This window comes from Triticum aestivum, chromosome 6B (assembly GCF_018294505.1).
Source record: "Triticum aestivum cultivar Chinese Spring chromosome 6B, IWGSC CS RefSeq v2.1, whole genome shotgun sequence".
NCBI lineage: Eukaryota > Viridiplantae > Streptophyta > Magnoliopsida > Poales > Poaceae > Triticum > Triticum aestivum.
In genome coordinates, this window is record NC_057810.1 from 11183207 (window position 1) to 11199549 (window position 16343).

The 16343-nt window shown below is 47.2% G+C and overlaps 1 protein-coding gene across 1 annotated transcript; it reads right to left on the minus strand.

The window, feature by feature from the left end:
- Positions 1-608: 608 nt before the first annotated feature.
- LOC123138590 (wall-associated receptor kinase 4-like) lies at positions 609-4942 on the minus strand. The gene is made up of 2 exons (XM_044558556.1): positions 4054-4942; positions 609-1612 (listed from the first exon to the last, which is right to left on the minus strand). Exons 1-2 carry the CDS (start codon positions 4940-4942, stop codon positions 609-611), a joined length of 1893 nt encoding a protein of 630 aa, XP_044414491.1.
- Positions 4943-16343: the final 11401 nt, after the last annotated feature.

The following is a 16343-nucleotide window of genomic DNA, read 5'->3' on the forward strand; positions in this document are numbered from 1 at the left end:
CTGGTTCGTGGCAAGAACCGGGACTAAAGGGCAGCCTTTGGTCCCGGTTCATGCCAACAACCGGGACCAATGGTGGTGGGCCAGGAGCGAGGCACATTGGTCCCGGTTCGTCCCACCAACCGGGACGAAAAGGTCCAGACGAACCGGGACCAATGGCCCACGTGGCCCGGCCGGCCCCCGGGGCTCACGAACCGGGTCCAATGCCCCCATTGGTCCCGGTTCTGGATTGAACCAGGACTAATGGGCTGACCTGGCCTCGACCATTGCCCCCTTTTCTACTAGTGGGTAAATCAAGAGTTCTTCAACACCAACATACAGATATAATACTTTAGACATGCAACAACAAACCAAGGAGTGTTACTTCCAATATACATATACTTTCTCCATTCAATGTATTAAACAGAGAGAACGGCATAGTCCATATATAATGGACGCTTACATAAATTATCAAGCACACACTATGATAATACCTATGGATTATAATGCAAGGTACAATCCAATAAAATTCACTTTCTTACGCTAGGCTCGCGCACTGGTTGATATGAATTAGCTTCGGATTCTTGAAGATTGGACTAGATGGCATGTACAATTGGTATCAGTAGCTCTGCTCATCTAAGTGTTGTTGCAGTCGTATGTACAATATTCTCTTTAATCTTGACAAGTTGTTCTGCTACTTCTTTCATACCAGGACGTCCATCTAAACGTTCTTTTAGACATTGCATTGCTAGCTTGCCAATTTCTTCAAGGATCAGAATATCTTTTTCAGCTACAATCTCCTCATCAAACAATGACCTTCCACTCTTTTTTGTCTCATATATATGGCGAAATTCAATGATGAGGCTACCGCTTTCACCATATTCCACTTTTTTCCTAGATATGAGTTCTAGGAGAACAACCCCAAAGCTATAGACATCGCTCTTTGAGGTTAATATACCAGTGTTCCTGAAAACTGGGTCCATGTAACCCTGGCACCCAATAACCTTCTTAGTAAATTTTTCCCCTGGGTTAAGTAGTTTAGATAGCCCAAAATCAGCTATTTTTGGTATTGACTTGTCACTGAGAAGTATGTTGTCTGGTTTCACATCTCCATGCCGTATGTCTTCAGAGTGCATATAGCTTAATCCGTTGGCAGACCCAATTGCAATGTCCAACCGTAACTCCGCTGAGAGCTTTTGGTTTTGTTTCCAGTGTAGAATGTCTCTGAGACTCCCTTCTGCAGCGAACTCATACACCAACATTGGAACATCCAGCTGGAGGCAACAACCCATTAGCTTGAGAATGTTAGGGTGTTTCATTTTCAATTGGATCTTCACTTCCTCCGTAAATTCCCCTATTCTGTCTTTATCTACCTTGATAAAGGATTTAACTGCCACGATTGCTTCATCGGGTAGAGTTCCTTTGTACACTTTACCAAAATATCCATTACCCAGACACTCTGAATTATTCTTAGTGATTTTCTTTAGGTCCTTCTCTGTGAAAATGGGCAGGCCTATGACTGATTTTAGTATATTACCCCCATTCATTTCAAAATGCTCAGCAAGTTTTCTCTTTTGGTGCATTATGAATGCCAAGAGCAAGGCAAAAACCAAGATGGACACACCTAGGCCGATGCCTGCAATATATATCATATACAGTTACTTGTAAGAATTTTATGTTATATCTTCTTTCATTCCAAAAAAAAGTTAAGAGACACTTTTTTTATCCCGTGAAGGTAATAATGAATATGTATACTGCAAGAATACCTGTAAATTTACTGTATAGATTTTTTTACTTTCATACAGTATTGGGGTAGTATGAACACATGGGAAAATGTCAATTTGAAGTTTGCAACAGTTACGAATTCAACCTTAACAAACAGAAACACAATTTTAACCTTATCATGGCATTAGTTAGGTATAGCTTGGAAATAATTTTGTTGTGCAACTAATATATACTCCCTCTATTCTAGAATATATATAGGGTGTGTTGATTTCCATGCAAGTCAACAATTTCAATGTTTGACCAAGATTATAGACTAAAATAACAACATCTCCAATACCTAATAGGCAAAATATGAAACTACTTTTCATGATGGATCAAATGATATAAATTTTGTATTGTGGATATTGATATATTTTTCTAAAAAATTGGTCAAACATGCACTCATTTGACTTTTCAAAAAACAAATACACCTTGCATAAAGGAACAAAGGGCGTGTATACCTAGAGCAATCCTTGCTGGAAGTGGGAATTTTGGATTGCATGGATTTTCTTTTGGATCACCACTACTCTCGTAGCCTAGGTGACATTTGCAATCATATGAACCGTCAATGTCATAACATACACCATTGCATGGATATTCCTCCCTTGGACGTGCACATTCATTTAAATCTGCAAATTAATCAATGAATCAACTATGAGGTATTCTCTACATTTAAATATAACCAAGTCAATAATAAGATAAGTATTAGTAACACATCTATTTCAAGTGTTCTGATAGCTTTGAGAGTGTGCTCTGGCATGCTCCCCCGTTCATGCATATCCTTGAATATTAACTCGAGCACTACATAGCAATTAGACATCTATTCTAGTGTAAAGAAGCATGAGCAGTTTACAAATTTGATTATTAAATATACAATCACAATGTATTTGTAGCACTCCATCCCAGGATATATAGCATGCATCAAAGTTTATGATCAATTTTCAGTTACGATTAGAAAACTATATAGAACTATGCTAACCATAAATATGAATAAAATAGTTCCAATATTGTGTGTTATAGCTCATAATTTATTATAGTAGATGTGCTCAGAATTGAGCATAAAATTTTGTGCACGTCTTAGATTGTTGAATGAGATATTAGCTCGTATAAAAAGAAATTTAAAGAATGACACAAAACTACGTGAGTTTTTTCGCACACCCAACAAAAATAATTAAAAACAATGGAAGTAATTTATTTTAATGTTTAGCCAACGTTCTCTACAAAACATCAAGTAAGCGGCATGTCAGGCGAGTGGTTACTAGGGTTGAGCCGTGGGGCGCATATGAAGTGTGGTGCTTGTATTAAATTTCATGCATGACATATGTTGTGTATTTTTTGAACATGTACTTGGTGTGATGCACTTATTTAGTTTGAAAGAGAATACACACTAAATACATAAAAGCTCTGCAACTTTATAAATTTGTTTAAAATCAACACTAATTTTGAAATAGGTAAATACTATATGTAGCATAAAGCAACATACAAACAAAATTTGCATATAAAATCTTCTCCATGTGCTTGAAAATAGATGTATTCTTAGACAATGGTATGGTCTAAAAACAATCAACGTCTATTATTCCATGCTGTCCAGGTACATTAGTACAAAGTTATTAAAACTATAATCTATTTTTTTTAATGGGTAGCATTATTTAGACCAATCTAATGACCTAATTATAACTCAATAATACTTCACTTTTTGAAAGTTGACTGCACACTTTTTAGAAAAGGGCTGTGATTTGTTATAAGTAAACAATTTCTTTTAGCTAAATCCTATGCCCGATATATGATATAATCGACATAGAGGTAGATTTAATATTGTCGTCGGCCGGAATGTCTTTTTCTTTAGATAAAAAGAAGTTTTTATTGAAGTCATTTAATTGCACCAAGGTGATACAACCTTATTGAACTCAATCCCGGTCTCTGCCATGGTACAATCAATTGCCATGTCTAACACTACATAAAAAAGGTGCCACTCATAATTAGTTTTAGCTCTCAAACTACACCCATCCTTCTAAAATATATGTCGTAATTACTTTCTAAAAGTCGATTTTATCTATGTTTCACCAAGTTTATTTAGAAAAATATCAATACGTTACCAAACCGGTACCATTTGATTCATCATGAACTATATTTTCATGTTATAATTATTTGGTATTGTAGATGTTGATTTTTTTCTCATAATCTTGGTCAAACCGTAGAGGGGTTTAACTATTGAACAAATTAATACACCTTATAATCATATAATATTGAAAAGGAGGGAGTAAGGATTCAGCACTTTTAACATATTTCCCTAAGGATGGAACAGAAACTTACTTGTACATCCCTTGTGAAGATACGGGTTGCCCTCGTAGCCTTCGGTGCAGTTGCACACATATCCGGGACCGTTGGTGGAGTCGACACACTCGCTGTGTTGGCTGACGCACATGTACCCCGGCATGCTGGGCGCCTCGGCGCACGACAGGGAGCTGCCGTTGTTGACACGGATGGCCCAGTCTAGCCGCAGCGGCTTGCTGGTCTCGAGGTCCATTTTGAGGTCAGCCTTCTGGAACGTGTAGTTGCCCTTCTCCACGATGAAGGCGTAGTCGCAAAGGCTGAACGGCATGCCCGGGTTCTTCCAATCCGGATCCCCCGAGAACCGCATCTTGTTGTCGGAAAGGCCCGGTGGGATGTCAACATGGCAGCAGCCGACTCCGGTACAGTCGCCATCACGCGCACTCTGGGCGTTGTCGCAGTAAGCGGCGCAGCCCGTGTAGTAGGTGTAGGTGGAGCGACCGCGCGGCCCACCGTTGGTGTAGACGAAGGTGTTGCAGCCTAGAACGACGAGCTCGTTGTGATTGTTGGAGATGCGGTACACACCGGCCCGATTGTAGTTTACGGTGCTGATGCTCCACTTGATAGCGTCGCCGGAGGAGTTGAAGCACTGCCACGTTATGGGCACCATCACCCGTGCCTCTGGTCGCGGGGTCACGGACAAGCTGAGCACGAACACCTCTATAGCCTGCTTGGTGTTCCCTAGGATAGGCCTGCTGTTGTCGCAGACGATCTCGAAGCCGGGGAGGAAGCAGCCTTGGCCGATGCCAAAAGGGTAGGGAACGTCAACGCCGCCACAGCTTGGCCGGCAGCCCGGCTTCAAGGTGAGGCTCGTCGCGGTGGCCGCAAGTGCCGCAAGAAGCAGCGTAGGCAGCAAGAATGTCGTCGACATTTCTGCTTTGTTCCTCAGCTACTTGATGTTGGTAGGTTCGGCCTTTATATAGAGTTATACCATGATGATAGTGGGTTCATAGTTGTTATTATTATTTTCGAGAAAGCTAATTTCCGAGAAGGAGATAACCAGACCTACCGTGTAAGAGGGGTGGTAGCATGGTGCGCTTAGAAAAATATTCTCTCTACGGTTTGGAGAGGAGATAACCAGACCTGTATAGGTTTTAGTCATTTTTAATAACAACAAATTTCCTACGGATGTGCCATCTCCATCTCCACTATAATATGACACGTAATACTTGAACTACTACTATGTTTTTATGTGCTTTGATATTTTCTCGCCTTTTGTAGCATACGACAAGGAGGTGGGGCACAACAACAAAAAACTCCGATGCCCTCCCATCTTCTTCCCGGAGGCTTCTTCTACCCGCTCTTCCTAGATACACTATTGAGGGCAAGAGGCCCTCCCATATATTGTCAGTATTGGTCCTCCGACCGTGCAGCTCTGCAATTGGAGCCTATTTTACAGACGGCACCTATTGAGTCTGTCACAATATCAAAACATCAAGTTCCAATATGATTGCAGAAATAATGGACCACGTCTTACTTTAAGCACCATCGTCTTGTGTAGCTACACTAGTAGAAAACAGGGCATTTGTCCCGGTTCGTAAGGGCCTTTAGTCCCAGAACCGGGACTAAAGGGTCGTTACTAATGCCTCCCCCCTTTAGTCCCGGTTCTAACACGAACCGGGACAGATGTGCATCCACGTAGCCGGTGCGCCGAGCCCAGGCAGGAGGGCCTTTGAGTTAGACAATAGAATGATTGCCTTGATTGATTCATCACAGTACAACAGTGGTTACATATATAGAGAGCCCAAGGAAGTAGGCACGCAGGCCAGGGCGATGGTTGAGATCCACAATAATAGGACTGGACGTGCCAGACTAATTACAACAGAAAAGTACAGTCTAACACCCCCCCTCAGCTGGTACGCCATTTGGTAGGACGTTCAAGCTGGACCTAAACTCCGTGTAGATCGGTGAAGGTAGTCCCTTGGTGAAGATATCCGCAAACTGCGAGCTCGATGGAACGTGAAGGACCCGGGCTTCACCAAGAGCGACGCGATCCCGAACAAAGTGAAGATCGATCTCAACATGTTTGGTGCGCTGATGTTGTACTAGATTGTTGGATAGGTAGGATGCACTGACATTGTCGCAATAGACAACTGTGGCACGGGAAGGAGGACGCTGAAGCTCATAGAGAAGTTGACGGATCCAGCAGGATTCGGCAACGCAGTTAGCGACCCCGCGATATTCAGCTTCGGCGCTAGAACGAGACACTGTGGGCTGCCGTTTGGAACACCAGGAGACCATGTTCTGCCCAAGGTAAACACAACCCGGAAGTGGAACGCCTTGTGTCGGGACAGTCGGCCCAATCAACATCCGTGTAGGCGACAAGGTCTAGCGAGGAGGCTTTGTATAACTGAAGACCGAAGTGGATGTGCCACGTAAGTATCGAAGGACTCGTTTGACGATTTGCATGTGTGACACACGAGGCTCATGCATGAAGAGATAGATCTGTTGGACGGCATATGAAATATCCGGTCTAGTGAGAGTAGGATACTGTAATGCGCCGGCAATGCTACGGTAAGTCGTGGGGTTGGATAGCGGCTCACCGGAGCTCGATGAGAGCTTGGCGGTGGTATCGACGGGGGTGGAAACGGGCTTGCAATGGAGCATGTTGGCGCGGTCAAGTATCTCTAGGGTGTATTGCTGTTGGCTAAGGAAGAGACCGGATGCATTCGGGGTGACATTAATCCCGAGAAAGTGATGAAGCTCACCCATGTCAGTCATGGAAAACTCCCGTTTGAGAGAGTTGATGACGTGGTGGAGAGTGTGGGGTGTACTGGCGGTGAGAATTATGTCGTCCACATATACTAAGAGATATGCAAGAGACGTGCCGTGGTTGAGGATGAAAAGGGAGGAATCGCTCTTGGAAGCACGAAAGCCCAGTGTCAAGAGAAAGGCCTGGAAGCGATGAAACCACGTACAGGGAGCCTGCTTTAAGCCATAGAGAGACTTGCGAAGGAGACACACATGATTCAGGCGTGACGAGTCGATGAAGCCGGATGGTTGAGCACAATAGACCGTTTCCTTGAGATCGTCATGAAGAAAGGCATTTTTGACGTCAAGTTGATGAATGGGCCATGCACTTGACGTTGCAATGCTCAGCGCAACGCGGATGGTGGCAGGCTTGACCACGGGGCTGAAGGTTTCCCCATAATCCACACCTTCCTTTTGTGTGAACCCCCGGACAACCCACCTCGCCTTGTAGCGTGCTAAGGATCCGTCAGGATGGAACTTGTGACGAAAAATCCATTTGCCAGTCACCACGTTGACCCCTGCAGGCTTTGGAACCAAAGACCAAGTCGAATTCATCATCAAAGCATTAAATTCATCACGCATTGCTTGCAACCAATTTGGATCTTTTAGTGCAGAACGATAAGTGGGTGGTATGGGGGATATGGCGGAAGCAGAGTTGGTGGCTAGAAAGAGGCGCTTTGGTTGGCAAAATCCTGATTTGGCTCTAGTGCACATGTTGTGGGAGTTTTGTGGTGGTGCAATCGGTATTGCATGCTTGGGCCGACGTGGAGGCGTGGTATAGGCTGGATCGGACTCCGAGGTGGATTCGGTGGGGCTGGCAAGCGGTAGTTGGGAGGCAGGCGCACGATCCGAGGAGGATTCGGTGGAGGAGGGGCCGGGCGTGGGATCCAAGGTAGGTGTGCCGCTAGGTGGGGAGGCAGGCGCGTCAGGTGCGGGATCCCGAGATGATCGGGGCTGACTGGCGGGCGTGTGCGACGAGGTCGATCCGGAGGGTGCGTGGGTGGTGGGGCCGCCCAGGGACTGTGGCGCGGTGGGTGTGGGGGGGCTGGCATGCTGATTGGTTGCATGGGTGGGGTGGCAGGGTTGCGCGTGCGGGGAGATTTGGTGGGACCCGTCCGAGGTTGTCGGGGCGGTGCGATCTGGGACGGATCGCTGCAGCTGGATCGCAGTGACCGGATCCTCTGTGAGCGATGCAGCGGTAGGCAACGGTGTGGGAGGCTCGTACGGGAACGTGTTCTCGTCAAAAATAACGTGGCGAGATACAATGACGCGCCGGGAAAGGGGGTCGTGGCACCTGTAACCCTTGTGTTCGAGGGGATAGCCGAGGAAAACGCACCGTGTGGACCGTGGAGCAAGCTTGTGTGGTGTAGTGGCGGAGAGGTTGGGGAAGCATAGGCAACCGAAGACGCGGAGGTGATCATATGTGGGGTGGATGACATGAAGACGGTAATATGGTGTTTGGGTGGAGATGGCACGCGAGGGACGGCGGTTAAGGAGATAGGTGGCGGTGTGTAGAGCTTCTACCCAAAAGGGAGGGGTGAGTTTAGCTTGGATGAGGAGAGTGCGAACTATATCCTTGGTGGTGCGAAGTAAACGCTCGGCCTTGCCATTTTGAGGGGAAGTGTGAGGGCATGAGAAACGGTAGACTATGCCGTTTGTAGAGAAGAGAGAGCGTAAATCTGAGTTGATAAACTCACCACCGTTATCGCATTGTAACGCTTTGATGATCACATTATATTGAGTTTTGACATAAGCAAAGAAGCGGTATAGGGTGGTGGATGTGTCGGATTTGTGGCGTAGAGGAAATGTCCATGAAAAATGAGAGTAATCATCAAGCACAACAAGGTAATATTGATAATCGGAAAAACTCACAACCGGAGAGGTCCATAGATCAAAGGGCGCAAACGTGCGACTAGTGGATGAGAGAAAAGCTAAACGGGGTTGGCGCCCAAGTTGGCATGCACTACATGGAGCATGTGGAGATTTATTACATGAGGTAAGGAAAACATTATCTAAAGAACGAAGGGTATGAGGGCTAGGATGACCGAGCCGGCGGTGCCACACATCACCATCGGAGACAGTAGTTGAAAAAGTGGTGCGCCAAGCCTTGTTGCTGCCATGGAAGGGGTAGAGGTCGCCGGAGCTAGCGGAGATTAGGATGATTTTCCGGGTGCGAAGGTCCTTCACAAGAAAGCCAAATGGGTAAAATTCTATAGAGCAAGAATTATCCGTAGTAAATTGAAGAACGAAATAAGGCTCATAGTGACGTGAGGAGAGAAAAGAACATCACGTAAATGAAAATTATGTGGGGAAAAACGTGTGGAGCCAGTGGCATGAATGGGAAGATGAGATCCATTGCCTACAATAATGCTTGATAAATTATGCTTAGAGGGAGAATTCGAGAAGGTGAGGTTACCAGAGTTACCGGTCACGTGGTTGGAGGCGCCGCTATCGAGGTACCACTCGTTGGAGGAGCCGGTGTTGGGGAAGCCGTTGGAGCTGTAGGCGGCGTGAAGCATGGCGAGATGATCCCATGACGGCGGTTGTGGTGGCGGGGGCGCGTGGTATGGCGAGTACTGCATCGGATAGGCGTGTGCGTGGGAGCCAGGGCGTGGCCCAAGCACGCCCGCAGAGTTGGGAGGAACCTAGCCGGGGCGTGGAGGAGGGATTGCCATGCCATAGGGGGCGAAGAAACCCATGTATGGGTTGTAAGCCAGCAGGGCATGACCACGACCGCCCGAGTCGCCGCGTCCACGACCGCGCCAACGGCCGCGCCGCGGCCGCGATCACCACCATCAACGTGACGAGAGGGGCCGTTGCCACGGCCGTGCTGCTAGTTGGGGGCCCGATCCGAGGGCCAATCCGCGCGTTCACCGGAGCGGTGGCCCGAGCCGCCGTTGTTGGGGAAGTTTGGGGGCCCGGAGGAGCTGCCGGTGTCGGGGGTGCCACCGCTCCCGTGGACGGCGAGCACAGTGGCGCTGGCGTCGGAGGCGCGCTGAGCCTGGTTCTCCTCGGCGAGTTTGACGCGCGAGAAGACCGTCTCGAAGGGTGGCAAGGGAACGGTGTCCCCCAGAACCACACGGATGGTGTCGAAGCGCCCGTCGAAGCCGATGAGAAACTGCGATGTGAGGTCGACCTCAGTCACGGCATGATCAATGTCCGCGAGGCCGGCGGTGATGAGCTTCATACGACGCGCGTACTCGTCGACGGAAAGGTCACCCTGCTTGAGATTGCGGTACTGTCGATTGAGGATCATGTAATGGGCCGCACGATTGGCAAGGAAGTACTCCTGGATCCGAGTCCAGAGGGCATAGGTGGTGGTGGCGCTGATCACATGGCCAATGATCTGATCGGTAAGGGTGGCGTACATGGCGAGGACGACATGGGTGTCAAGCTCATGGTAGTGGTTGTCGGCATTGGGGGGTGGTGGATGCTGGATGAGGTAGGTGACGCCGTAGCGGAGGAGGACCATCAAGAAGAAAGATTTCCACTTGTGATAGTTGTTTTCAGCTGGATTCAGGAGGAATTTGATGTGGTTAGTGAGATCCACATTGAGGATGGGGTGGCGAGCGGGTGGAGCTGGTGGCGGCGGCTGTGGGTTGGTGGAGGAGAAGAGAGGAGCAAACTGAGAATTAGGGTTAGGGGATGTGCCGGTGAGGTGGGATGGGGCTGTGGCGAAGACGAACGTCGGCGTGGATGTGCCGGCGGCGGTGGCCGAGGACGAGCCGGAGGAGGCTGTCGAGGAGAGGGAGGCCGCGAGGAGGCGGGCATGGTGGCCGCAGAGGAGGAGGAGTCTTCGGCCATGGGAGAGACATGGGGACACTGATACCAAGTTAGACAATAGAATGATTGCCTTGATTGATTCATCACAGTACAACAGTGGTTACATATATAGAGAGCCCAAGGAAGTAGGCACGCAGGCCAGGGTGATGGTTGAGATCCACAATAATAGGACTGGATGTGCCAGACTAATTACAACAGAAAAGTACAGTCTAACACTTTGGTCCCGGTTGGTGGCACCAACCGGGACCAAAAGGCATCCACGCGTCAGCAATTCAGTGGCTGGGGTTTTTGTTTTTTTTTGAAGGGGGGGTTGGGGTTTTTTGGGGGTTAATTTAGGTGTTTCATATATTGTGTTAGCTAGCTAATTAATAGAGAGAAGTGTCCTCTCTTATGTCCGTGCTTGGTCGACGCTACGTACTGTACATAGAGAGGCCCTCGACATGCTAGCTAGTAAGAAAATGAAGGGAACCATTAAGTACAGAAATTCGTCATGCATACCGAGAGAATTGATCGGTCGACCTCTCCTTCTCCGAGAGATTGGTCGACAAACAAGTTTTCGTATTATCTATCCGACGCTACTGTCTACATACATATACAATATGTAAGATCTTTTACAATCCCCTAGCAATTGAAATCAACTTCCACATGGTATTCTCTGGCTTTATTGATGACGTGGTCAAGAAAGAATCCCGCCAATTCCTCTTGAATTGCTTTCATGCAATCTTGTTCTAGGAGTTCATCCCGCATCTGCCACGTCTAATTTGAAGAAGGGGGTTAATACATATATGAATGAAACTCAACAGAAATGATGGTGTAATAAAATGAAATTGTGAATATTATTGCTTACGCACTTCATATTGTCTTTTAGAGTAGCCCCGCTTATTTTTCAAAGTCGCATTGTAGATGAACTCGCACACGTAGTATCCACAAAAAGCATTCCCTTGTTCCTGCCACAAGCACTTTACGAGAAATAGAGGTCAATCAAACTGATAATGAAGCATTATAAATGGCATTGATGAAAGTACAGCTATAGAATCAACGGGAGATGCGCGCAACTAGCTAGCTAGTAGTACTTACTTTCGGGTATGTATATCGCAGCTCCTTCGGCAGTCCCAGAACTTCTGCAGTAAACTGTTTCCAAACCCTGCAAGATAAAGAAAATAATTATTATTACTTGAGATATCAGGAAATGGAAAAAACGTTGCCGATATGGTGCGATAATGATCGATTGAACTTACTTGTTGAGCGAATTAGTCATGTCCTCGCTCAAGTCTAAGACGTTTACTACTCCTTGCTCAAGCTTAATCTCGAGAACAACATAGTGGAATCTGCGAGACGCATGCATAACTCATCAATTACATTATTACAACCTCGCTCGAGTAATAAGGGAAACCGAATATGCACACGACAGTAACACTCACTGGAAGTTGTAAGGAAAGAGTATTAAATCTTTGTTTTGATTTTTGATCAACAATTGTAGCAAGTTGGCCTCGGCCTCTTCGGCGTGCTTTGTAACCTGAATTTCATCTACGATATTTGTGTTAATGAACCCAATATCATACATTTCTTGTTCTTTGCATTCGGCGATCTTCAATCTGCATAATATAGTGAGGATAATTAATTATAAATACAGGCAATGAAAGAGCCGAGCTATATATAGAGACTTAATGACAGAAATAGTACTTACAGACAGTAGCAAAAGACCGTTAATTTATCGAGGGCCTTTTGATTGAAGAAATCGAAGAACTCCTCAAATGGAACAGTCAACAGATTAGTTCCAACGAGGTCATGCTCCTCTTTAATATTCAGATACAAAGCATTCGTCCCCCCAGACTCTCTGCAGGTTTTCATGTACCAATTATGGAATCTTCGCATCATAGTTGTTAGAGATTTTTCATCTTTGACGAGAGGCTTCCCGTACTCGTATCTGTGTTCGTCCACCTCCAAGAAATCAGGAAGTTGATCGTCAGGCAGGTAATCTGCAAGATTGCCATAACCGGCCATCATCCCCGGAGCATTAGCGACGATGTCGCTGCTAGACACATTGAGCGGGGGGCACGATTGCTTTGCTTGTTCGCCGAGCTGGGCAATTTTTTTCCCAGTTGCTCGTTCTTTTAACCTTTTATCACTGACAGTACTTCCCGACCGCTCCGCTTCGAGATATGTATGTTCAGTAATGCGCTCATAGTTGGTTCTCGGCGGAGACTTTGGTGGTTTCCTCGGGGCATCCATAGTGCGCTTTGCTTTCACCGGATCTACCTTCTCCTCCGGAGGTGGATGTCTCTTTGCTTTCAACCCTTCACAGAAGTTATCCACTTCGGCATGCATGATCTTCGCGTTTTCCTCCTTGGTCCTCTCGTACGGTAACTTCTCTAGAGGCTTGAGAGAAGGACCGTATTTGTATTGCCTCCCGCCTCTGCTGGTTGTACTGCTAGACGCCAAAGCAAACGGAGCGGCTGCAGCGCCTGTCTTCTTTCGTGCTTTCTTACGAGGCGGAGGAGAAGGACTACGACGGGCTGGAGCAGCCGGGGCGGCGGCGGGGCTCTTCCGCCCTTGGTGGCGAGGCGGAGAAGGAGGAGGCTGCTGGCTGCTCGGGTGCGCCAGTGCAGGTGGAGAAGGAGGCGGAGTGCCGCCACGCGCCAGAGAAGGAGGCCGAGTGCCCTGATCGTCACTCGCCGGAGGAGGAGGCGGTGGAGGAGGCGGAGTGCCCTGACTCGCCGGAGGAGGAGGAGAAGGCGTCCAGTTCGGGATCTTGATGAACTCCTTCCGCCATAGGCATGGAGTCTTCAGAGCAGAACCCAGACGAGTCTCCCCTTCACCGGTAGGGTGGTCAAGATGGAGGTCCTCAAATCCCTCCGTTATTTCGTCCACCGTCACCCTAGCATATCCTTCTAGAATCGGACGACAGTGAAAAGTTGCGCCGGGTTCAGAAGGTCAAACTTGGCCGACAGCCGCCTTGACTTTTAAGTTCTGCCATTGCGTCATAAGGTGGCAATTTTGAGCCTCCGTGATAAAATCCACGGGGTAGCTAGCAGGAGCAGTCAAGACATGCTCCGGCTGAAGTAGCTCGGTGGAAGCCACGCTGCTTCTCTGCTGAGATGGCGGGGTAGCTTCGGGGGAAGCTTCGGCAGGTCGTTTGCTGCGATCTGCTTCTCGTTCCTCTAGTCGTTGTACCCTTTCGTGCAGCGCCTGCAGTTGGCTCTGCTCCAGTTTCTTCCTCCTCTCGTGGGTTTTGTACCCCCCTGCTTCCAGAAAACCAACCTTCCATAGAATGGAGCCTAGCGTGCCTCGTGTCCGTGCAGGGTGCTCAGGATTCCCGAGGGCCATTGTGAGCTCGTCCTTCTCCCTGTCTGGAACGAATGTCCCTTGCTGCGCTGCATTGATATAGTGTCGAAGCATGTTGATTGGTGTTTTCAGTTGCTCGTCCGTCCAAGGACACTTCCCTGATACAGGGTCCAAGGTTCCGCCAGCCCCGAAGAACCAAGTCCGGCAACGGTCTGGCCATCTCATTGTCTCTGGTTCAATCCCTTTATCAAGCAGATCATTATCAGCCTTGGACCACTTAGGCCGGGCTTTGACGTAGCCACCTGACCCCGTGCAATGGTGAAACTTCTTCATCGCAGCATTTTGCTTGTTTGTCGCCGACATCTTCTTACTCTTTTCCGAAGTCGTGTGGGCCACAAATGCGGGCCAGTGATCTCTAATCTTCTCATATTTGGCGATGAATTCTGGTGTCTCTTCTTTGTCGACAAACTTTTTCAGCTCTTTCCTCCACCTCCTGAATAGTGCTGCCATCTTCTTAAGAGCACAAGACTTGATTAATTGCTCTTTAACTGGCTTCTCCGGATCCTCCTCTAGCAGTAGGGTGAAATTTGCCTTCAGCTCAGTCCAAAGATCATCTTTCTGCATATCATTAACATAAGACACCTGAGGGTCTTCCTCCTTAGGATTATACCATTGGTGGATGCTGATCGGGATCTTGTCCCTAACAAGAACCCCGCACTGAGCAGCAAATGCGTTCTTTGTCCGGATGGGTTCAATCGGTTCGCCATCGCGCGCGATTGCTGTGATCTCAATCCTTTCATCCGAGCTGAACTTTTTCTTCAGGCCTCGTCTCCTTACCGAAGTTGTGCTCGATCCGTTGGGCTAGAAAAAAGAAGAAAGAAGAGAGTTAATTAATATGTGTACATATACCAAAACAATGAATGCATCAATTAGCTAGTCAGCACAGGCTTAAATAATATATATACCTGGCCAGACTCGGTTCAGTCACCGGAGCTTTCATCACGGTCTCCTTCTTGCACCGTCATCGGGTCACCGGAGCCGTCCTCATGGTCTTCTTCTTGCACCGGCATTCGGTCAAATGAGCCATCATAATTGCCTGCTTCTTCTACCTGTCCTTCCAGACCATCGGTGTCATTCAGAAACGATAAGACGGCATCACTTCCATGTGCGATTATCTCCTCCAACATCACTTCTGTTGCTTCGTCTCGGGGGGTGTCCATAGTTTCTACAAATATTTACAACATGGCAATTATTATTCAAACATGACAGATATGGATATATTAGTGGCAAACGTAGAACTAGCTAGCTAATCACAGTAAGGAATCATACTAATTAGTGGCCTCGACGCTGCCTCGAGAGAGTTTGTCGGGTAGGGGCGCGGTGGGAGGGGGTAGGAGACCAACATCGTTTTTTCTCTAGGGTTTGGGTGTCCTCGAGAGTTTTGGTCGAGCGAGAGGGCCGAGGGGGGTGTTGCCGTGGTATAAGTTATCACGGTCGAGAGGGGGTATATATATCGACCTCCCCTCATGTCGAAGTTATCCGGGAGGGGTTATATCGGCAACGACAACATACAATGGGAAAATAATGTTATCGGGGAGGGGGTATATCGACCCTCCCCCTCGTGTTGAAGTTATCGGGAGGGGGTATATGGACAACGACATACCCGATAAAAAATAAGAAGACAAAAGAAGAAATAAAAAGAGGAGAAGAAGAAAGGAATAGAAGAGAAGATCAAAGAAAAAAAGAAGAAAAAAAGAGGAGAAGAAGAAAGTAATAGAGGAGAACAAGAAAAAATAGAAAATATTCTATTTTCTCTTCTTCTCCTCTATTCCTTTCCTCGTCTCCTCTTCTTTTTCTTCTTTTTTCCTCTTCTTATTTATTTCTCCTCTTCTTCCTCCCCTCTTCTTATCCTTTCTTCCTCTTCTTATTTTCCTTTTTCCTCTCATTCTTTTTCTTCTTCTTCCTTTCCTAGCTAGATATACAAATTTTTTCTCAAAATTAAACTAACCTAAAATGTACTAAATCAAAGAACATATATAGATAAAACTTTTCTAAAAATCTAACTTTTGCATATATGTATACTTTAAAACTTCATTACAATTGAAAAATACATACATACATACAAAAAACATGTAAAAAATACATACACACATATATGTACAAACATAAAAAAATACATATATCTAAAAAATACATACATACATATATGAATCTAAAAACATATAAAAAATAGCATGTATAAACTAAAAAAATAGCACGGCGGCGGCGGGGCCGCAGAGGCACGGTGCTCACAGAGGGAGGAGCGTGCGGCGGGCGGCGTCGGGGCGAGCAGGCGCGCGGGGATTGGCACGGCGACGGCGTCGGGGCAGGAGCGGCGCGCGTCGGTGCAGGGACGGCGCGCGGCGACGGCGTCGGGCGAGGGTGCGGGCGAAGGCGAGGGCGAGGGCGCGGGC